At 51.2% G+C, this 22754-nt stretch overlaps 1 protein-coding gene across 9 annotated transcripts in view; it reads right to left on the bottom strand.

Moving 5' to 3' along the window:
* Positions 1-22754, bottom strand: part of DNM2 (dynamin 2) — a 101613-nt gene that overhangs the window by 50254 nt on the left and 28605 nt on the right. For all 9 annotated transcript variants that reach the window (XM_081232132.1, XM_081232130.1, XM_081232131.1 and 6 more), the window contains exon 2: positions 16579-16652. In XM_081232132.1, coding sequence (XP_081088258.1) covers positions 16579-16652 — 74 coding nt within the window. The remainder of the gene's footprint in view (positions 1-16578; positions 16653-22754) is intronic.

Raw genomic sequence — 22754 nt, forward strand, 5'->3', positions numbered from 1 at the left:
GGTGCGGCCCCCCGCCCCCAAAAAAAGAGCTGAAGTCTTCACCACATGTCGCAGGGCGCTACAAAATTTCCTTCCCCCCAGCTTCTGACCCCAACTCCCTCCCCTCCAGCTACACTGGCTTGCCTGGTTTCTCACACTCCAAGCCCTCCACTCCTGCCTCAGGGCCTTTGCACTGACTCTTCTCTCTGCCTACAGATACCCTTACGGGTCCCTCCCTCTCCCCATCTAGGTTTCTGCTTGAATGTCACCTCTCCTTCTCCATCAGGCCTGCTTTGACCCCAAACCTCCTCAGTCTCTTTCCCCCTTCCCTTCCTTAGGATCGCCCAAGTACCTGCCACCTTCTAATATGGTTTACCTTGTCAGCCTATGTATTTTCTCTGATCCCCAGGAGAAGGTCCACCCCACGAGGCAGGGATCTGAATCTGTGTTGTTCTGTGTCCCCGGGGAACAGTACTCTGAGCACACAGTAGGTGCGCTGTAATTACGTTTACAACTAAAATGACTGACAGAAAGGTAGTATGGTCCCTGCTCCAGCTTCCGTGAGGTGGCCCAGCACCGCCACGGCCACCAAGCTGGATATACGGGAGACTAGACAGGAACAGGGTCTGATGGGACCACCTGCTATCTCCCCCTCCCTCCCTCGTTCCCAATGCACTTCTTGATGGCACAGGTCCAGACCAGAGCCAGGGTCCTGGTCTGATGAGGAAGATGGACTCGGCACAAGCATGTCACAGCAGGTGCCAGAGGCGCTCAGAAGAGAGATTCAACGTACCAGGAACCAGGAGGCGTCTCCTAGAGGGGCGGCCTGCCCGACTCAGCCCTGGCCTACCGCATGCCTGCGTGGTCTTTCTGAAGTGGACACCTTTCCCCATGCCCTGAGGATGCTCTGGACACAGGGGAGTCTACAGGAGATGGAGAAAAGGTGGGGGTGATGCCCACTGGCCAGGCTCCCCCTCTGTGCCTCAGTTTCCCTGTGAGGAAAATTAAAATATGACATGGGCTTCCCTGGTGGCGCAGTGGTTGAGAGTTCGCCTGCCGATGCAGGGGACACGGGTTCGTGCCCCGGTCCGGGAAGATCCCACATGCCGCGGAATGGCTGGGCCCGTGAGCCATGGCCGCTGAGCCTGCGCGTCCAGAGCCTGTGCTCTACAACGGGAGAGGCCACAGTAGTAAGAGACTCACGTACCGCAAAAAACAAAACAAAACAAAACAATATGACAAATAGGTGGAGTATTTAGCCTGAGTTTCCACAGCCCTGTAAGTGCTTGGATGGGGGAGGTGATTTTTTTTTAATGATGTACCGTCTCAAAGAGTAATTCAGAGGCCTTGAGGCTGAGCTAATGGCCTGCAATGCCTGGAGAGCACCCTCTCAACTCATCCCCAGCAGCCCAGGTCGAGCCACCACCAGCTCTGCCTGCCCTGGTCTCCAGGCCCCGCTGCAGCGTTGGTCTATCCCCAGAGCAGCTGCAGCGTTTTCAAACCTTCCTTTCCTTGTGCTCAGATAACAAAGCCAGTCCCTCAGGTCCCTGGGCCCTGCTACAGCATTTTGACGGCCACACAGGCACCCCACCGGAGCCCGGCAGCAGGCTTCCCTGGAAGAAGGGCCAGCCACGTGTGATCAGTCCCCGGAGGCTCCATGGGACCAGCCCAGGGCACAGCAGGAATCAAGGATAAAGCGGGCCCTCGGCGAGCAGCTGAGCTGCCAACTCCGAAGAGCCAGCCACCCTTAGCCACTGCAGGGCATCCCATCCGCGTCCCATGGGGTCAGTGAACGCACTTGCAGTTTTTTTCTAGAAGGAGGTTCTGCCCTCCGCCCAGGACTTGTTCCCTGCCTCCTTCAGGTCTTGGCTCTAACCAACTCTGCTTGGGGAGGCCCACCCAGACCAGCTGGCCCTTCGCGGCACTCCACACTGACTCACCATGTGCTTGTGTGTCCCCTGCTAAAGTCAGAGCTGCAAGAAGGGACTGCGAGGGACTTGGTTTTGGTCTCTGTACTCCACGGTGCCTGGTGCATAGTAACTGCTTAATAAAACTTAATTACTAGGTGGCCTGTTACAAAGCATTAGGTGCCGAAGCGTAGGAGGACTTCCCCCACCCCATGACTCCCATGTGGGTCCCCACTGTGTTCAGTAGCCAACACTCCGCCTCGGGCATCTCCCAGGCATGCCTTTCAAGAAGGTGCCCTCAGGACTTCCCTGGTGGTCCAGTGGTTAGGACTCTGCGCTTCCACTGCAGGGGGCCCAGGTTCAAGCCCTGGTCGGGGAACTAAGATCCCATAAGCTGAGTGGCGTGGCCCCCCCCTAAAAAAAAAGAAAAAAGAAAAAGGATCAAGGATATAGAAAGAAGAAAAAGATAGGAGAGACGTGTAATAAGAAGAAAACATTACTGGATATCTTTAAGAATACGGGGGCTTCCCTGGTGGCGCAGTGGTTAAGAATCCACCTGCCAATGCAGGCGACATGGGTTCGAGCCCTGGTCTGGGAAGATCCCACATGCCACGGAGCAACTAAGCCTGTGCGCCACAACTACTGAGCCTGTGCTCTAGAGCCCGCAAGCCACAACTACTGAGCCCGTGTGCCACAACTACTGAAGCCCACACGCCTAGAGCCAGTGCTCCGAAACAAAAGAAGCTACCACAACGAGAAGCATGTGCCCACAACGAAGAGGAGCCCCCGCTCGCCGCAACTAGAGAAAGCCTGCGTGCAGCAACGAAGACCCAATGCAACCAAAAATAAATAAAATCAATAAATTTATAAAGAAAAAAAAGAATACGGAATGCTAAAACTTGATAAAGCATTAAAAAAATGAATTTTTTTTAAAAAACAGCCCCTCGGGCCTGGAGAACGCCAAGTCAGGCACCACAGCATGACTTGGGGAGGTGACAGGAGGATGAGAGGGAGGTGGGAGTGCCTCAGTTTCCCCACAGTGACACAAGACAACAGAGAGAGCCCAGGGTTAGCGATGTGATAAAGCAATCAGATAGTGCCAGGCCCAGAGACAGCGCGCAGATAGCTCAGCTGCCGGGCTTAGGGTAACTTCCGATGCTCCCTGGGGTTTCAGCGCTTCAGGGGTGTGTGTGACGGTTCTGTCCTGACCTTTGGGAGCATGTCCCATCCCTTCTCCATTCTCAACCCAACAAAGAGCAGAACAACCAGGCTGACCCCGGGCAGCGGAGATGGGGGTCTGCCTTCCCCAACCTATCAACAAACATGCTGGTCTGGCCGACACAGCCCAGGAGGAAACAACCTGGGGCTCAGAGACACCTGGGAGACCCTGCGCACCACATAACTGAAGGGATCCAGACTTGAGGAACTCTTCAGAGCTTTCAGCTGAGCAGGAAGGGGGCAAAGCACATGGCACCTCCAAGTCTGTGTGGTCCTCAACGCCCCCCACCCCCAGATTTGAGACAAGTTGTGAACACCTCCCATTCTAGGACACATTCTGGCCACTGGGAAGGTATGACATTATGATTTATGATAAGAAATATGTATTCGGTCTTCCCTCCACTTCTGACACAGAGCTTCTAAAATCTTTGGAATGTTCTAGTGATAAGAGTGATATTCACAACAAGCCCCTCTCAGTCATACCTAAGTTTATGTTAATGAGGTGACTTGGAATGCACCTAAGGATGGGGGCTGGTTATCAGGGAAACCAGCCAGCTGTGATTAGAAGGTTGGAAACTTCAGTCCCACCCCTTGACCTCTGGGGAGGAAACAGAGGCTGAAGGTTGAATCAAGCACTAATGGGAATGATTTAATCAGCCATTCCCTACATCCTCCATAAAACCCCAAAAGAATGGCGTTCAGAGAGCTTCAGGTTGGTGAGCAGGCGCAGGGGCCGGGAGAGTGGCGAGCTCGGACAGGGCGCAGAAGCTCCTTGTCCCTTCCCCATACCTTGCCTCATGCATCTTTTCCATCTGGCTCTTCCTGAGTTATACATATCTTTCTATAATGAACCGGGAATCTGGGGAGTAAAATGTTTCTCTGAGTTCTGTGGACCACTCTGGAAAACTGATTGAACCCAAGGAGGGGCTCACAGGAACCTCTGATCCAGAGTCGGGCGGTCAGAAGCACAGGGGACAGCCTGGACTTGGGACTGGCATCTGAAGCGGGTGCGGGGGTACAGTCTGGTGGGACTGACCCCTTAACCTGTGGGATGTAATGCTGCCTCCAGGTAGGGAGTGTCAGAACTGAGTTAAATTGGAGCACACCGGATCAGTGTCCACTGACAACTGGAGAACTGGTTGTTGATGTGGGAAAAGACACACACTGGAGAAGGTGACAGTCCCAGGCTGCCATCCTGACCAGCTCCCACCTGACCCTCACCAGCTCCCAGCTTGGTTTCCTTATGGAGACACAAGGCCACACCCCGACCATGGCAGGGTCTATAAGCTTTATAGAGAGGGCCCTGCCAAGGCCAGGCTGGCCAGGGAAAGGTGCTGCACACAGTCGTGGTTACTCTCCCACGGGAGAGAAGGAGCACAGAAGCAGCCCTTAAGAGCATGGCTAGCCACCTGTCCCATGATGATGGAGCTCCTACTGGGTGCCAGGCCCCATACTGGGAACAGGGGAGAGCGATGGACAAAGCAGGTCAGCGGCCCTGCTCTGGTGGCACTGATGTTGAGGCAGAGGGAGAGAGAGAGAGAGAGACCATCAAGAAAATACGAGGGGGACTTCCTTGGTGGCGCAGTGGTTAAGAATCCACCTGCCAACGCACGGGACACGGGTTCAAGCCCTGGTCCGGGAAGATCCCACATGCCGCGGAGCAACTAAGCCCGTGTGGCGCAACTACTGAGCCTACACTCTAGAGCCCACGAGCCACAACTACTGAAGCCTGCGTGCCCTAGAGCCCACATGCCGCAACTACTGAGCCTGCGTACCTAGAGCCCGTGCTCAGCAGCAAGAGAAGCCACCGCAGTGAGAAGCCCGCACACCACAATAAAGAGTAGCTCCCGGGAGAGAGAGATGCCGAGACTTCCGGGTAAGATGGCGGAAGAGTAAGACGCGGAGATCACCTTCCTCCCCACGGATACACCAGAAATACAGCTACACGTGGAACAACTCCTACAGAACACCTACTGAACGCTGGCAGAAGACCCCAGACCTCCCAAAAGGCAAGAAACTCCCCACATACCTGGGTAGGGCAAAGCGGAGAGATCCCCACACAGAGGATCGGTGCCGAGCGGCACTCACCAGCCCGAGAGGCTTGTCTGCTCGCCCGCCGGGGCGCGCAGCGCTGAAAGCTGAGGCTCGGGCTTTGGTCAGAGCGCAGGGAGAGGACTGGGGCTGGCGGCGAGAACTCAGCCTGAAGGGGTCTAATGTGCCACAGCTAGCCGGGAGGGAGTCCGGGAAAACTCTGGAGCTGCCGAAGAGGCAAGAGACTTTTTCTTCCCTCTTGGTTTCCTGGTGTGCGAGGAGAGGGGATTAAGAGCGCTGCTTAAAGGGGCTCCACAGACGGGCGCGAGTCGCGACTGAAAGCGCGGAGCCCAGTGACGGGCGTGGGACGCTGGGGTTGCTGCTGCCGCCGCCAAGAAGCCTGTGTGCGAGCGCAGGTCACTGCCCACACCGCCCTCCCGGGAGCCTGTGCAGCCCGCCACTGCCGGGGTCCCGGGATCCAGGGGCGGCTTCCCTGGGAGAACACACGGCGCGCCTCGGGCTGGTGCAACGTCACGCCGACCTCTGCCGCTGCAGGCTCGCCCCGCACTCCGTGCCCCTCCCTCCCGCCCGGCCTGAGTGAGCCAGAGTCCCCGAAGAGGCTGCTCCTTTAACCCTGTCCTGTCTGAGCGAAGAACAGACCTACACGCAGAGGCGGGGCCAAATCCAAAGCTGAGACCCAGGAGCTGTGAGAACAAAGAAGAGAAAGGGAAACCTCTCCCAGCAGCCTCAGAAGCAGCGGATTAAAGCTCCACAATCAACTTGATGTACCCTGCATCTGTGGAATACATGAATAAACAACACATCATCCCAAATTGAGGAGCCCGGAGTCAGTGCTGTGCCTCTGAGGTGGGAGAGCCAACTTCAGGACACTGGTCCACAAGAGACCTCCCAGCTCCACATAATATCAAACGGCAAAAATCTTCCAGAGATCTCCATCTCAACACCAGCACCCAGCTTCACTCAACGACCAGCAAGCTACAGTGCTGGACACCCTAAGCCAAACAACTAGCAAGACAGGAACACAATGCCACCCATTAGCAGAGAGGTGGCCTAAAATCATAAAAAGTCCGCAGACACCCCAAAACACACCACCAGACGTGGACCTGCCCACCAGAAAGACAAGATCCAGCCTCATCCACCAGAACACAGGCACTAGTCCCCTCCACCAGGAAGCCTACACAACCCACTAAACCAACCTTAGCCACTGGGGACAGACACCAAAAACAACGGGAACTACGAACCTGCAGCCTGCAAAAAGGAGACCCCAAACACAGTAACATAAGCAAAATGAGAAGACAGAAAAACACACAGCAGGAGAAGGAGCAAGATAAAAACCCACCAGATCTAACAAATGAAGAGGTAATAGGCAGTCTACCTGAAAAAGAATTCAGAATAATGATGGTAAAGATGATCCAAGGGCTTCCCTGGTGGCGCAGTGGTTGTGAGTCCGCCTGTGGATGGAGGAGACACGGGTTTGTGCCCCGGTTCGGGAAGATCCCACATGCCGCGGAGCGGCTGGGCCCTTGAGCCACGGCCGCTGAACCTGCGCGTCCGGAGCTTGTGCTCCGCAACAGGAGAGGCCCCAACAGTGAGAGGTCCGCATACCGCAAAAAAAAAAAAAAAAAAAAAAAGATGATCCAAGATTCTATTTCCCAGATCCAAAATCTTGGAAATAGAATAGACAAAATGCAAGAAACAGTTAACAAGGACCTAGAAGAACTAAAGCTGAATCAAGCATCGATTAAAAACACAATACATGAAATAAAAAATACTCTAGATGGGATCAATAGCAGAATAACTGAGGCAGAAGAACGGATAAGTGAGGTGGAAGATAAAATAGTGGAAATAACTGCTGCAGAGCAAAATAAAGAAAAAAGAATGAAAAGAACAGAGGACAGTCTCAGAGACCTCTGGGACAACATTAAACGCACCAACATTCGAATTATAGGGGTTCCAGAAGAAGAAGAGAAAAAGAAAGGGACTGAGAAAATATTTGAAGAGATTATAGTTAAAAACTTCCCTAATATGGGAAAGGAAATAGTTAATCAAGTCCAGGAGGCACAGAGAGTCCCATACAGAATAAATCCAAGGAGAAATACGCCAAGACACATATTCATCAAACTGTCAAAAATTAAACACAAAGAAATCATATTAAAAGCAGCAAGGCAAAAACAACAAATAACACACAAGGGAATCCCCATCAGGATAACAGCTGATCTCTCAGCAGAAACTCTACAAGCCAGAAGGGTGTGGCAGGACATAATTAAAGTGATGAAGGAGAAAAACCTGCAACCAAGATTACTCTACCCAGCAAGGATCTCATTCAGATTTGATGGAGAAATTAAAACGTTTACAGACAAGCAAAAGCTGAGAGAGTTCAGCACCACCAAACCAGCTTTACAACAAATGCTAAAGGAACTTCTCTAGGCAAGAAACACAACAGAAGTAAAAGATCTACAATAACGAACCCAAAACAATTAAGAAAATGGGAATAGGAACATACATATCGATAATTACCTTAAATGTAAATGGACTAAATGCTCCCACCAAAAGATACAGATTGGCTGAATGGATACAAAAACAAGACCCATATATATGCTGTCTACAAGAGACCCACTTCAGACCTAGAGACACATACAGACTGAAAGTAAGGGGATGGAAAAAGATATTCCATGCAAATGGAAACCAAAAGAAAGCTGGAGTAGCAATTCTCATATCAGACAAAATAGACTTTAAAATAAAGACTACTAGAAGAGACAAAGAAGGACACTACATAATGATCAAGGGATCGATCCAAGAAGAAGATATAACAATTGTAAATATTTATGCACCAAACATAGGAGCACCTCAATACATAAGGCAAATACTAACAGCCATAAAAGGAGAAATCGACAGTAACACACTCATAGTAGGGGACTTTAACACCCCACTTTCACCAATGGACAGATCATCCAAAATGAAAATAAATAAGGAAACACAAGCTTTAAATGATACATTAAACAAGATGGACTTAATTGATATTTATAGGACATTCCATCCAAAAACAACAGAATACACATTTTTCTCAAGTGCTCATGGAACATTCTCCAGGATAGATCATATCTTGGGTCACAAATCAAGCCTTGGTAAACTTAAGAAAATTGAAATTGTATCAAGTATCTTTTCCGACCACAATGCTATGAGACTAGATATCAATTACAGGAAAAGAGCTGTAAAAAATACAAACACATGGAGGCTAAACAATACACTACTTAATAACGAAGTGATCACTGAAGAAATCAAAGAGGAAATTAAAAAATACCTAGAAACAAATGACAATGGAGACACGACGACCCAAAACCTATGGGATGCAGCAAAAGCAGTTCTAAGAGGGAAGTTTATAGCAATACAATCCCACCTTAAGAAACAGGAAACATCTCGAATAAACAACCTAACCTTGCACCTAAAGCAATTAGAGAAAGAAGAACAAAAACATCCCAAAGTTAGCAGAAGGAAAGAAATCATAAAAATCAGATCAGAAATAAATGAAAAAGAAATGAAGGAAACGATAGCAAAGATCAATAAAACTAAAAGCTGGTTCTTTGAGAAGATAAACAAAATTGATAAACCATTAGCCAGACTCATCAAGAAAAAAAGGGAGAAGACTCAAATCAATAGAATTAGAAATGAAAAAGGAGAAGTAACAACTGACACTGCAGAAATACAAAACATCATGAGAGATTACTATAAGCAACTCTATGCCAATAAAATGGACAACCTGGAAGAAATGGACAAATTCTTAGAAATGCACAACCTGCCAAGACTGAATCAGGAAGAAATAGAAAATATGAACAGACCAATCACAAGCACTGAAATTGAAACTGTGATAAAAAAATCTTCCAACAAACAAAAGCCCAGGACCAGATGGCTTCACAGGCGAATTCTATCAAGCATTTAGAGAAGAGCTAACACCTATCCTTCTGAAACTCTTCCAAAATATAGCAGAGGGAGGAACACTCCCAAACTCATTCTACGAGGCCACCATCACCTTGATACCAAAACCAGACAAGGATGTCACAAAGAAAGAAAACTACAGGCCAATATCACTGATGAACATAGATGCAAAAATCCTCAACAAAATACTAGCAAACAGAATCCAACAGCACATTAAAAGGATCATACACCATGATCAAGTGGGGTTTATTCCAGGAATGCAAGGATTCTTCAATATACGCAAATCAATCAACGTGATACACCATATTAACAAATTGAAGGAGAAAAACCATATGATCATCTCAATAGATGCAGAGAAAGCTTTCGACAAAATTCAACACCCATTTATGATAAAAACCCTGCAGAAAGTAGGCATAGAGGGAACTTTCCTCAACATAATAAAGGCCATATATGACAAACCCACAGCCAGCATCGTCCTCAATGGTGAAAAACTGAAACCATTTCCACTAAGATCAGGAACAAGACAAGGTTGCCCACTCTCACCACTCTTATTCAACCTAGTTTTGGAAGTTTTAGCCACAGCAATCAGAGAAGAAAAGGAAATTAAAGGAATCCAAATTGGAAAAGAAGAAGTAAAGCTGTCACTGTTTGCAGATGACATGATACTATACATAGAGAATCCTAAAGATGCTACCAGAAAACTACTAGAGTTAATCAATGAATTTGGTAAAGTTGCAGGATACAAAATTAATGCACAGAAATCTCTGGCATTCCTATATACTAATGATGAAAAATCTGAAAGTGAAATCAAGGAAACACTCCCATTTACCATTGCAACAAAAAGAATAAAATATCTAGGAATAAACCTACCTAAGGAGACAAAAGACCTGTATGCAGAAAATTATAAGACACTGATGAAAGAAATTAAAGATGATACAAATAGATGGAGAGATGTACCATGTTCTTGGATTGGAAGAATCAACATTGTGAAAATGACTCTACTACCCAAAGCAATCTACAGATTCAATGCAATCCCTATCAAACTACCACTGGCATTTTTCACAGAACTAGAACAAAAAATTTCACAATTTGTATGGAAACACAAAAGACCCCGAATAGCCAAAGCAATCTTGAGAACGAAAAATGGAGCTGGAGGAATCAGGCTCCCTGACTTCAGACTATACTACAAAGCTACAGTAATCAAGACAGTATGGTACTGGCACAAAAACAGAAAGACAGATCAATGGAACAGGATAGAAAGCCCAGAGTTAAACCCACGGACATATGGTCACCTTATCTTTGATAAAGGAGGCAGGAATGTACAGTGGAGAAAGGACAGTCTCTTCAATAAGTGGTGCTGGGAAAACTGGATAGGGACATGTAAAAGTATGAGATTAGATCACTCCCTAACACCATACACAAAAATAAGCTCAAAATGGATTAAAGACCTAAATGTAAGGCCAGACACTATCAAACTCTTAGAGGAAAACATAGGCAGAACACTCTATGACATAAATCACAGCAAGATCCTTTTTGACCCACCTCCTAGAGAAATGGAAATAAAGACAAAAATAAACACATGGGACCTAATGAAACTTAAAAGCTTTTGCACAGCAAAGGAAACCATAAACAAGACCAAAAGACAACCCTCAGAATGGGAGAAAATATTTGCAAATGAAGCAACTGACAAAGGATTAATCTCCAAAATTTATAAGCAGCTCATGCAGCTCAATTACAAAAAAACAAACAACCCAATCCAAAAATGGGCAGAAGACCTAAATAGACATTTCTCCACAGAAGATATACAGACTGCCAACAAACACATGAAAGGATGCTCAACATCTTTACTCATTAGAGAAATGCAAATCAAAACTACAATGAGATATCATCTCACACCAGTCAGAATGGCCATCATCAAGAAATCTAGAAACAATAAATGCTGGAGAGGGTGTGGAAAAAAGGGAACACTCTTGCACTGCTGGTGGGAATGTGAATTGGTACAGCCGCTATGGAGAACGGTATGGAGGTTCCTTAAAAAACTACAAATAGAACTACCATATGACCCAGCAATCCCACTACTGGGCATATACCCTGAGAAAACCATAATTCAAAAAGAGACAGGTACCAAAATGTTCATAGCAGCCCTATTTACAATAGCTCGGAGATGGAAACAACCTAAGTGTCCATCATCGGATGAATGGATAAAGAAGATGTGGCACATATATACAATGGAATATTACTCAGCCATAAAAAGAAATGAAATTGAGCTATTTGTAATGAGGTGGATAGACCTAGAGTCTGTCATACAGAGTGAAAGTCAGAAAGAGAAAGACAAATACTGTATGCTAACACATATATATGGAATTTAAGAAAAAAAAATGTCATGAAGAACATAGGGGTAAGACAGGAATAAACACACAGACCTACTAGAGAATGGACTTGAGGATATGGGGAGGGGGAAGGGTAAGCTGTGACAAAGTGAAAGAGCGGCATGGACATATATACACTACCAAACGTAAGGTAGATAGCTAGTGGGAAGCAGCCGCATAGCACAGGGAGATCAGCTTGGTGCTCTGTGACCGCCTGGAGGGGTGGGATAGGGAGGGTGGGAGGGAGACGCAAAAGGGAGGGGATATGGAAACATATGTATATGTATAACTGATTAAATTTGTTATAAAGCAAAAAAAAAAAAAAAAAGAGTAGCTCCCGCTCATCGCAAGTAGAGAAAGCCCGCATGCAGCAACAAGGACCCAACGCAGCCAAGAATAAATAAATAGATAGATAGATAGATAATTAATTAATTAATTAAAAAAAGAAAGAAAGAAAGAAAATACAAGGGACTTCCCTGGTGGTCCAGTGGTTAAGTCTCCGCACTCCCAATGCAGGGGGCCCGGGTTCAATCCCTGGTCAGGGAACTAGATCCTGCATGCTGCAAGTAAAGATCCCGCATGCTTCAACTAAAGGAACCCGCATGTGGCAACAAAGATCCTGCATGAGGCAACGAAGGCCCCGCGTGCCGCAACTAAGACCCGGCACAAATAAATAAATAAGTAAATAAGTATGTATTAAGGGAATAAAAAAAGGAAATACGAGAACAGGATGGTGCCTCATAACGCACGCTGTAGAAGAACTAAGGCAGCAGTGACTGGGGTGGGACTTGGGGGTGGGGCTCCCCCAGGGGAGGAGGAGGATGGGGCAGGGTGTTCCAGGCAGGACGCACAGTTGAGGGTGAAGGTCCAGAGGTGGGAACCATCGAGCTGGTCCTGAGGATGAAGAGGAAGACTGCAGCACCAGGAGGAGGTGAGGTCCCAGAGGCCAGCAAGGCCCCATGGGGGCCACGAAGCCTCAAGGAGGCTGAGCGCCAAGCCCTGACATCCCCTCTCTGGCTCCTGTGAGCACCAGCCAAGGTCAAGGCTTGGAGGGAAGGCTTGTGCACATTCCACAAAAGAACGGTCCCCAGCGCCCAGGGTTTACGAGGTCCAGGGGTGTTTCCCAAGGAGGAGCAGGGTTCCCCCGTGAGCCACCAAACTTCCTGGTGGCTGCAGTCTGACGTAATTTTTAAACTAAGCCAATTAAAAGTAATGGCTCACTGAGACCAACCTGGACGAGGAGAAGCAAGGCGCCACTGGGCGCTGCCGAAGTCAGAGAATTAGGAACTTATAGTACCAGGGACTCCAGACCCTACAGGAGGCGACAGCCACACCAAAGACCCATGGGGTGCCAGGGCCACGAGGGAGTCACCACTACCACCCCATTCTACAGATGAGGAGGCCGAGGCACAGAGAGGGAAGCTACCTGCCCGAGGTCACGGATAGGAAGGGGTGGCAGCCTGGCTCTGGAGTCCTGTCTCTGAGAACCACCTGAACAAAACTTTAATCTCTAGGAGCAATGCAGCCCCGTGTAGCCCCTAGAAAGCTCTAAAGCCCCAGCCATCACCAAGTCCCACACTCGCTCAGCTTCCTCCCTCTTATCAGTGTCACCCCCAGCCCTGGTGCCTTGGTGACCGTCACCTGGGCTCCCCACCTCGAGATCACTGTAGACTCTGCCCTCGCCACCACAGCACCGCCCTGGGCCAAGCCCCAACATCTCTCACCTGGCGCCAGGCCAACCTCTCCCTGGCCTCCCCACCTGCACTCCTGCGCCTGTCCGTCCCTCCTCCACAAGGCAGCCAATGGGCTAAGCCGGTCTCTCCACACCCTGAATGCCATTCGGGTTCCCAACGCCTGAACCCCTTATCACACCTGCCAGGATGTGCCACCTGCCTCCCGGGCCCTACCCAGCCTCACCTCACAGCTTCACAACACAGTTGTTGCCCTGCCTAGAATGTTCTCCCGGGGTCCCTGGCCCAAAGTAGATCCAGTATCTGGTATACTCTCCCACAGTCCCCTGTGCTTTCCCCTCTCAGCTGGACCATAGCAACCCCGCGTGTGCCGCACCCAACAGGCTGAGCTCAGGGAGGGCCGGGACCCTCGGAGTGCTCACAGTGCCTCCCTGGCATCCGGCCAAGGCCCAGCTCACATCTGCTCGGGACATTAAGAGACTAGGAAGGGACTTCCCTGGTGGCGCAGTGGTTAAAAATCCATCTGCCAATGCAGGGGACACGGGTTTGATCCCTGGTCCGGGAAGATCCCACATGCCGCGGAGCAACTAAGCCCGTGTGCCACAACTACTGAGCCTGTGCTCTAGAGTCCGCGTGCCGCAACTACTGAAGCCCGCATGCCACAACTACTGAAGCCCGCGCACCTAGAGCCTGTGCTCCACAACAGTAGAAGCCACCGCAATGAGAAGCCCGCGCACCACAAGGAAGAGTAGCGCCCACTCACCGCAACTAGAAAAAGCCCACACGCAGCATCGAAGACCCAACGCAGCCAAAAAAAAAAGAGAGAGACTGGGAATGCCATGGTCGGTGGGGGGAGAGTGTGCAAGCTGGGATACAGCAAGGAGCACTCCCACGTGGGACACCCTGGACGCCTCTCCCCCACCCCACGCCCCCAGTCCCAGCCCAACAGGATCCAACTATATGTCTCCATCTCCACGGATGCCACCCCATCCCTACTTCCTGGGTCCCCCTGCCCCAGAGCTGGTCCCTGTGATCTCTTCTCCACCAGTGGCCACAGGATCTGGTCAAACCACACCTCGGCCTAAGGCCACACTCCCCCAGAATGAGTTTAAGACTGGGCTTTCAAGATGGCCCTCCCATGTGCCCTCAGGCAAGCGGCTTGGAAGCTTCAGTTCCCTCCTCTGTAAAGTGGGGTGACAGGAATGGGGATTTCAGCATCATCCGGGGCAGGCGCTGGGCAGATGTGCTCCCACAGGACTGCCACTTGTCACGTGCTTCTCTTCTCTCCCCCATCAGAAGGAATTTCAGTTCCTCCAGCAGGCCATGCTGGGCATCGCTGCCTCACGGTCTTCACACGTACCACTCTCTGCTAGGAGGGAGAGTTTCCCCTCCCCCAACACACCCCAAAGCACCTGCCAGCCTCGGCTCAAACGTCACTTCCTACGAGAAGCCCTGTGATGCTCCCAACAGATGGACCCACCACCACCACACATATTCGCATCTGGTGAGGGCCATGTCTGTGTGTCTCCCTCCTGCTCTCGACACAAGTCTCCCCCTACACTGTCCCTCAGCACTAAAAGAAGTACCAAGAGGCAAGGTGACAGGTGGTGGCAGCATCCCTGGTCCTGCTCACCACTGTGCCCCAGCCCTGCACCAGCTTGTGGCATGCAGCAAGTGCCCACTGGATTATTGCTGGGTGACAGCCACTGGGGAGGTGATGGGGGAGCCCTCCCGCCATGACAATGCCACAGACCTTCTCTTGCAGGAAGCCAGCCAACCTGTTCCCCAAACAGCAAGCTGTCCCCAAACAGGCTGGCAGCAAGCACAAAACCACAGCCAATGGGATGGCACCACTCGGCAAGGGCCTGGAGTGTGCCAGGCACTGTTCTATGGGCTGTACGTGAACTGAATAATACGGTCTTCGTGGCAACCGACAAAGGCAGTACTATTATTATCTTCACTGTCCAGACAGGAAACACAGCTGTGAGCAGCAGTCCCTCCCCAGGGGCCAGACAGCCAGTAAGCTACAAAGCCAGGATCTGAACCTGGGCAGTATTAGCTCTCAGCCCCCACCCACCAGAGCAGAGGTTTTCCCAATGTAGTTTTCCCAAAAGCATCAGCATGACCTGGGAACTCATTAAAAATGCAGATTCTCACCCCTCCACCCTCCACCAACCTACTGAATGTGAAACAGAAACCCAATGGGCCAAGCCCTATGTGACTCTGATCCCGTTGACATCTGAAAACCCGCGGCCCTGCTGCTGCCCTTCCTGGCACAGCTGACTGGACACCTGAACCCAGAGGAGGCAGCCCATTGGCTCGCCCCTTGCAGGAGCTGGACCAATCAACTGCCATCTCTCACTGGTGTCCCGCCCTCCTGCAGGTGGATTGGGTGAAGGCCCGGAGGATGAAGGTGAGATGAAGGGACTAGAACCAGCTGAGAGTGGAGTCTGGGGTCTGACCCCACCTGGGTACTCATCCCAGGTGAAAGGCAGGTAACCTGGTTAAACCTCAGTTTCCCATTCTGTAAAATGGGAATATGTCAGCTGCCTTCCCAGAGTGGGGGTGTTTAACATGGCCTGTGGTGACGCTGGCACACTGACTGCGGAACCGACCATGGCTGACATTCCAGGTCAGTGGGGAAGCAGCATGGAGACCCCCTGGAGGCTCTGGAGAGAAGAGGCCCCACCCCCAACGGTTCCCCTCTCCCCTTCCAGCCTCTGACCTGAGATGCTTTACAAGGAAGCCAAGTGGGTTTCAAGTTGGGAGACATGCCCATGTTACGTCAGACTTGTGTGGGAAGAACGGAGGCCGCCAAGGGGAGGACAAAAAAAATCTACATGTGGGCCATTCTATATTCAACAGGCCGGGTCTCTCCCAAAAGTCAGTGTTGTAGTTTAAAAAGAAACGGTGGGGATGCTGCTCTAATGAAAAGAGGAGACACGACAATGAAGGGTAGTGTGGGACTGATCAGAGCAGCTGTAGAACCAGCCAGGGAAGATATCTGGGGGGAAATTGGCAACGTATGGACTGGGTGTAAGATAACAGGCAGAAATGATGACTTCTCTTGGGTGTGGTTCCGTGAGTGTAAGAGAGTGTCCTTATTGCAAAGGGAGATGCACTGAAGCATTTCGGGTTGACATGTCACAATGTCTGCTATTGATTTTCAAAGTGTTCAGCAAAAACGTGTCATCTACGATAGAGCCAGAAATATGGCACCTGGTGGCCTGGTCACAGCTGAGGATGCTAGCTGGGGGTGGGTGGAGGTGCTCAATGAACTGTGCTTCAACTTCCCTGCATACAAGGAAAAAGTGAATTCAAACCCAAATGGCAGCCTAGGACCTGAGACTCATCAGAAGGCCCCTGGCTCCCGCTGGGCACCGCATCCACGTTCGTTTCCTGTTTGGGCTACAAGCCACCCCGTCGTACCTGTTTTTGAGAAGATGAGCTGCAGGATGAGAGGCCGCCGAGTGACGATTCCTGAACCTCGGGGAAGGAAGTCCCTGTGGGAGGGGAAAGGGTCAGAAATTACTCACGAGGCCGGCTTGCAGGGAGCAGGAAGTGTGGCCACATGGAGTGGAGCAATCCCCTCTTGCAATCTGGGTGATCTCAGCAAAGACACCAACCCCAGCAGGGTACCAGGGAACGCTCTGGCCTTGGAGGGTCCTGAGGCCACAGAGGAATGGGGGAGGGGCTGGATTGAAGGTTAGCGGCAAACGGAACCACTTCCTTCCAGCTGGCTATGCTCCGGCCCCAGCATGGCCAAAGAGCCGTTTCCCTGCCAAATATTTGGACCCCCAGACCCAAAAGAGATCAGTACATTTCTTTTTTTTTTTTTTTTGCCACACCGTGTGGCATGCAGGATCTTAGTTCCCTGACCAGGGATTGAACTCATGTCCCCTGCGGTGCAAGTGCGGAGTCTTAACCACTGGACTGCCCGGGAAAGTCCCCAGATCAGTACATTTCCTACCTACATTTTTTAAAGTAATATAATGCCATACATATGATATAAAGACTAAAATAAAAGGAAAATATTTAATGACAAAACACAATGTGTTTCATGCCCCAAAAAGACAAATCGATAGAGGCGGGGAGTGGATCAATGGTTGCCCCAGGGGTGGGAAACTGAGAGCGGAGAGCTTTCTGGAGTGATGGAAATGTCCTAAAGCTGGACTGTAGTGCTGTTTACTAATACTTACTATACATTTACTAAAAACCACTGCATTTGAAATGGGTGAATTTCCTAGCATGTAAATGATCCCTCAATAAAGCTGTTTAATAAAAAAAATATATCTATGCTATGTATTTCACTATGGAAATACACAGGCACTACCTGCACTGACTTACACTAATACACCTGGATTCATGCAAAGTGGGAAAGCCGGGAGTCACACTGGACTGTTAAGAAAGGAAAGCAAGGGAATTCCCTGTCAGTCCAGTGGTTAGGGCTCTGCGTTTTCACTGCTGAAGGCCCAGGTTAGATCCCTGGTGGGGGAACTAAGATCCTGAAAGCCGCATGGGTGCGGCAGAAAAAAAAAAAAAAAAAAAAGGAAAGCAGAAGAGCAGGGGTCCAGGCAGGCACAAAAGCAGCAACATTTTCAGAGATCACCAAAGCCAGGCAAAGGATTCTTTGTCGTTCCATGTAAAATGGAGAAAGGTTCTAGGCTCAGGGAATTTTAAACAAGTTTTGCACCCAGATAAACATTCGGATTATCTGAAATTTATGCAGAACACTGGGCAGGTGTGTTTCACACAGGCAAGCATCCTTGGTGCCACCCCACTCCCCAGAACTGTGACAACCAGTGTCTCAGGGGCACCCTACCTGATCGGGAACCCCAGAGAGAGCCCCAGAGGAGGTTGCTGGTTCTCAGCATGGGCTGGGTGTCGGAACCCCTGGGAACCTGTTAGCCCAGTGGGCGGAATGAGGGAGGAGGCGCGCCCTCACCACACGCCATGCACTATGAGGGTCGCGCCCCATCGGCCCGTGAGCGGTCCCACCACGCTTATGCAGCGCCTCCTCTGGCTGGGCACAGGGACACGGCAGTGACCACGCAGCAGGTCGGCCTGTGAGATGAGGGACATCCCAGGGGCAGATCGGCTCTGGAGGTCCTATGGGGGCGCCGCTGTGAGCAGCAGAGTGGGGCGCTGGAGTGGACGAGTGAACGGGCCCAGAGACGGGTGGGGTGATGGTGGTGCTGGAGGTCACGGGGAGAAGGCTGGTCGTCATTCTTAGAGCAAGGCCACTTGCTATCACTGTTGAGGGACAGTCAGATCATAACCCTGTGTGCTTTTAAAGGTATGTGGCTTTAAAAGACCCCTCTGGGGACTTCCCTGGTGGTGGTCCAGTGGTTAAGACTCTGCGCTTCCAATGCAGGGGACAGGAGTTCGATCCCTGATCGGGGAACTAAGATCCCACATGTCACGTGGCATGGCCAAAAAATAAAAACAATACAAAATAAATAAAAGACCCCTCTGGCAGCTTCAGGGCTGAGTGTGGGAGCCAAGAGGCAGGCAGGAGGCAACTGCACTGGTCAAGGAGAGCGATGACGGGCTAGATTGGGGGATGGCAGGGACACAGAGGGCAGTCAACAGACACTGGAGAGAGTCAAGAAGAGCTGAGGAGACAGCCAGCCATGACTGGGGAACAGGTTGGGTGGAGAAGACCCATGCAGGAAGGGAAGGGCCAAAACAGAGGGGAGAACGCCCCAAGGGCACGCACAAGCCCCGGGTGGGGGGTGGGGGGTGGGGATAAAGCCCACAGCCCCTGGCGGCATGCATGGTCAACCCTCCACACCTCGGATGCTCCCCATGGAACCACATTCCTGAAGATGACAAAGAACCTGTGGGCCACCCTGCCCTGCTCGTCTCACACCTGCTTCACGCAGCGTGACACCGAGCGTGACTCCCATTCTCCCATTTGGCAGATGAGGAGACTGAGGAGCAGCAAGGATCTGTGACCTGGCCAAGGTCACAAGCTTGTTCACTCAAGTATTACTCACACCTACTGAGCACCTTGGAGGTGCTGGGGACACCAGTGCCAACCTCCTGACAGGAACCACGTGAGACAGTGTGGGTGGGGACAAAGAAGACACATCATGGGGGTTAAGAGGGCTTTGGTCAGTGACCAAACAAGACAGGAGCAGCATGTGAATGGAATCCCCAGTGTCCCACCCGTGCAGCTCCTCCACGCTGTCGTGTGTGATCAGGGCTGGTTCCTTTTCCTTGCTGACCCGTGCGCCACTGCGTGGATGGTCCACAGTCTGTTCATCCGCTCAAAAGCTGATGAGGCTTTCGGTGGGGAGCGAGGGGTTGTCTTTCCAGCTCGGGGCCATTACAGATAAAGCTGCTATGAACATTCTCATCCATGCCTTTTGTTGACATATGCCCTTGTTTCTCTTGCTGAGTCACAGGGTAGACCTAACCCTGAACAGGCAAAACTAGTTTCTGCTGATAGAAATCAGAGCAGTTGGTCCCCTCTGGGGGAACTGACTAGAAGGGGCAGGAGGGGACTTTGTGGGGTGATGACAATGCCCTCTATCTTGATCTGACCAGTGCATGCATTTATTTTAAAAATGAAGGTGTACATATAAGATTAGGACAATTTACCATATCTAAGTTCAATCTCAAGGTCACAAGCACAAGGAGGTCCAGGAACACGCACTCGTGAAGACTCAGATACAAAGCACAGAGAGAACACTCTACTAAAATTTGCCCACAAAAACATTATAATCTGGGCTTCCCTGGTGGCGCAGTGGTTGAGTCCGCCTGCCGATGCAGGGGAGGCGGGTTCGTGCCTGGTCCGGGAGGATCCCACATGCCGCGGAGCGGCTGGGCCTGTGAGCCATGGCCGCTGAGCCTGTGCGTCCGGAGCCTGTGCTCCGCAAGGGGAGAGGCCACAACAGTGAGAGGCCCGCGTGCGTACCGCAAAAAAAAAAAAAAAAAAAAAAGCATTATAATCTTACTAGTTTCCCAGTAATAGCTCAGATGTAAAGAACTTTAAAGCCCATGGGGGAGACTAATTATATTATGGCTCATTCGTGTCACTGTGCAGCCACACACACATGTACACACACACACACACACCCAAAAACAACAACAACAAAAAAGAGCTTTTTATCTCCTGACACGGAACTTCCTTCTGGGTGTATTAAGTGAGGAAAACAAAACGTGTGGAAGAGTGTGTTTTGTAAGTAAATAAAGAGCCCCAAAACAGAGCCCAGGGTGGTTGGGGCCTGTTGCAGGGGGTTAGGGAGGGGGGAAGAGTCATTGCACTGTTCTGGAACATCTCTGAATTCTGCATCATCCACATGGATTACTGACTCCAAAAAAAAAATTTTTAAGAGTAGCTAACAGTTGTCGAGAGCTCACTGTATGCCAGGCAAAAAGCTGAGAACTTTCCGTGCCACTTAACCCATTTAACCATGATAAGATCCAACAAGGTGGTCTGTGAGCTAGCTCCATTTTACGGAGGTCACTAGGCCCCGAGGTTGGGCAACTGCCCACGGTCACTTGTCAACCAGGGGTGGCAGGAGCGTAGACTGAAACCCATGGGGTCTGAGCTTCTGACCACCAAGGCCCCCGGCCTCTGGGCCTGCATGTCTGCCGTGGAAGCTACAGGCATCTCCCCGGCAAGGACCAGGCTTTCCGCCACTGGCGTTGACACGTGCTGTCCTGTGACTGCTCTGGGTATGTCCAGGGGCCCAAGGCACCGTGAGCACAATGGTGACACCACGCACAACGGACAATGCGAGCCTCAGAAGAACACGAGGGCCAGCGTGATGAGAGCTCTGGGCCCTCGCAGGGGAAGGCTGCGACTTGGGCTGGGATGTGTATCCGGAAGCCACCGGACTGCAACACCCACCCTCAGCCTCAACAGTCCCTGAAAAGCAGCCCCCCAGAAATCTCCGAGGGGCTCAGTAAGGAGGTGCCTGCCCAGCTGTGCCGTAAGACCCACCCACAGGGTTTCCTGGTGCCCAGCAGCGGGAGCACTCTTGGGGCCCTCCTGGCCTCGGTGGTGGAAGGAAACCGCCTCCCCCAAGCAGCTCTGCCTGCAACACTGACTGTCCACTTATCAGGAGGAGACTTTCAAGCCTCAGTCATCAGCTTCCTCCTCCCTGACCCCACCCACATTCCACTGGTCACCAAGTCCCTCCCTCTGACCCAAAGTGCCCACCCCCTCCTCTCTCTTCCCAGCTGCTATAAGGGCCACTGCGCCCCGAGGTGGCCCTGCATACTGTGTGACCTTGGGCCAGCTTCCCAGCCTCTCTGATCTGGGTTTCCTAGTTAGTAATGGGGAAACTCCTCTCACCTCAGAGGGCAGCTAGGTAGCAGACAAACAGGCCCCCCATGACTCGCGACCCACAGCTCTGGCTCAAACGACACCTCCCTAGGGAGATTTCTCCCACCCTCATTCACAGCTCCAACACCCCCCTCCATCTTCCTCCCGTGCCTCATTTTTCTCCAAAGCACTAACCCCTTGTATGTCACTTATCTGCTTCTTGTCTGCCCCTCACCACCCCCATGTCAGCTCCCCAGAACAGGATCTGTGGTTTATTCTGCTCCCTGGTACACAGTAAGTGCTCAATAAGTGTTAACTGTGGTCATTTCAGCACCATCCCTGGCCTCTAATCCGTTGGGCCCACCCCTGGTCCCAGGCTTCTGACCCATCCTCCTCCCAGGCTATATGTGGTTATCCTCCTAAAACAGACCTGGGCCTCCAAGCCTCCCTCCTGCAGAGGTCACATGACCAACCCCAGGTTTGACAGGGTCCCCCACCTGCCCATCCCACCCCCCCACAGGGCTGCCCCCTCGTAGCCGCACCCCGCCCACCGGCCCCAGCCTCTGGGTTCTTCCCTGCACTGCTGGCCTCCAAGCCTTTGCAAGGGCTGTTCCCTCTGCCTTCCTCTCAGGCTCTGCAGATGCAGTGGATTGCACCTCTCCCTCCCAAATGCATGCTCATTCCCACTACCACCAACTTGGCCTCCAGTGGAGGTCTAGTCCTGTGTCAGGATGGGACCTCTTCACCTAAACTGGTCACCACTGGATCTCCAGCACCTAGAACAGAGCCTGTCATACAGCAGGTGCTCATTAAATGTTGAATGGACAGGAGGAACATGGACGCTGGAGCCAGACGGCATGGCTTCAAAGCCCAGATCTGATCCCACCCTGCCAGGTCTCTGTCCTCTCTGGGCACTGGCCCAGCCACCTGTGGGATGGGAGGACACCGCCCATCCACCGGGATACGTGACCTGGCAAAAGTCACTTCACCCTCTTGGAGCCTCAGTTTCCAGGCTCTAAAATGGGCTGCCTCTCCCTAGAAGGTGATGAGGGTTCCGGAAAAGGCAGTAGGGGGAAGGGAAAGGCGCAACAGGAGGTGGCACAGTGGGCCACTCAGAAGCCCATGCTGTTTATTTACTGTCTTCTGAATGGAGCACAAGGCCTCTCCAGGAGCACGTTGACTTGCAGTCCCCAGGAGGGTGGAGATGCAGGAACAATGGAGACCAAAACCCCAGGAGAGGGAAAACAAACACAAAAGCTGGCAGAGGATGAGTCAGCCTGAAGCCAGAGCCTGTGAGGGCCCAGGCAAGGGGCCCGGGCTGGGATCC

This window comes from Mesoplodon bidens (assembly GCF_964165515.1).
Source record: "Mesoplodon bidens genome assembly, chromosome: 4".
In the NCBI taxonomy this organism is placed as follows: Eukaryota; Metazoa; Chordata; class Mammalia; order Artiodactyla; family Ziphiidae; genus Mesoplodon; species Mesoplodon bidens.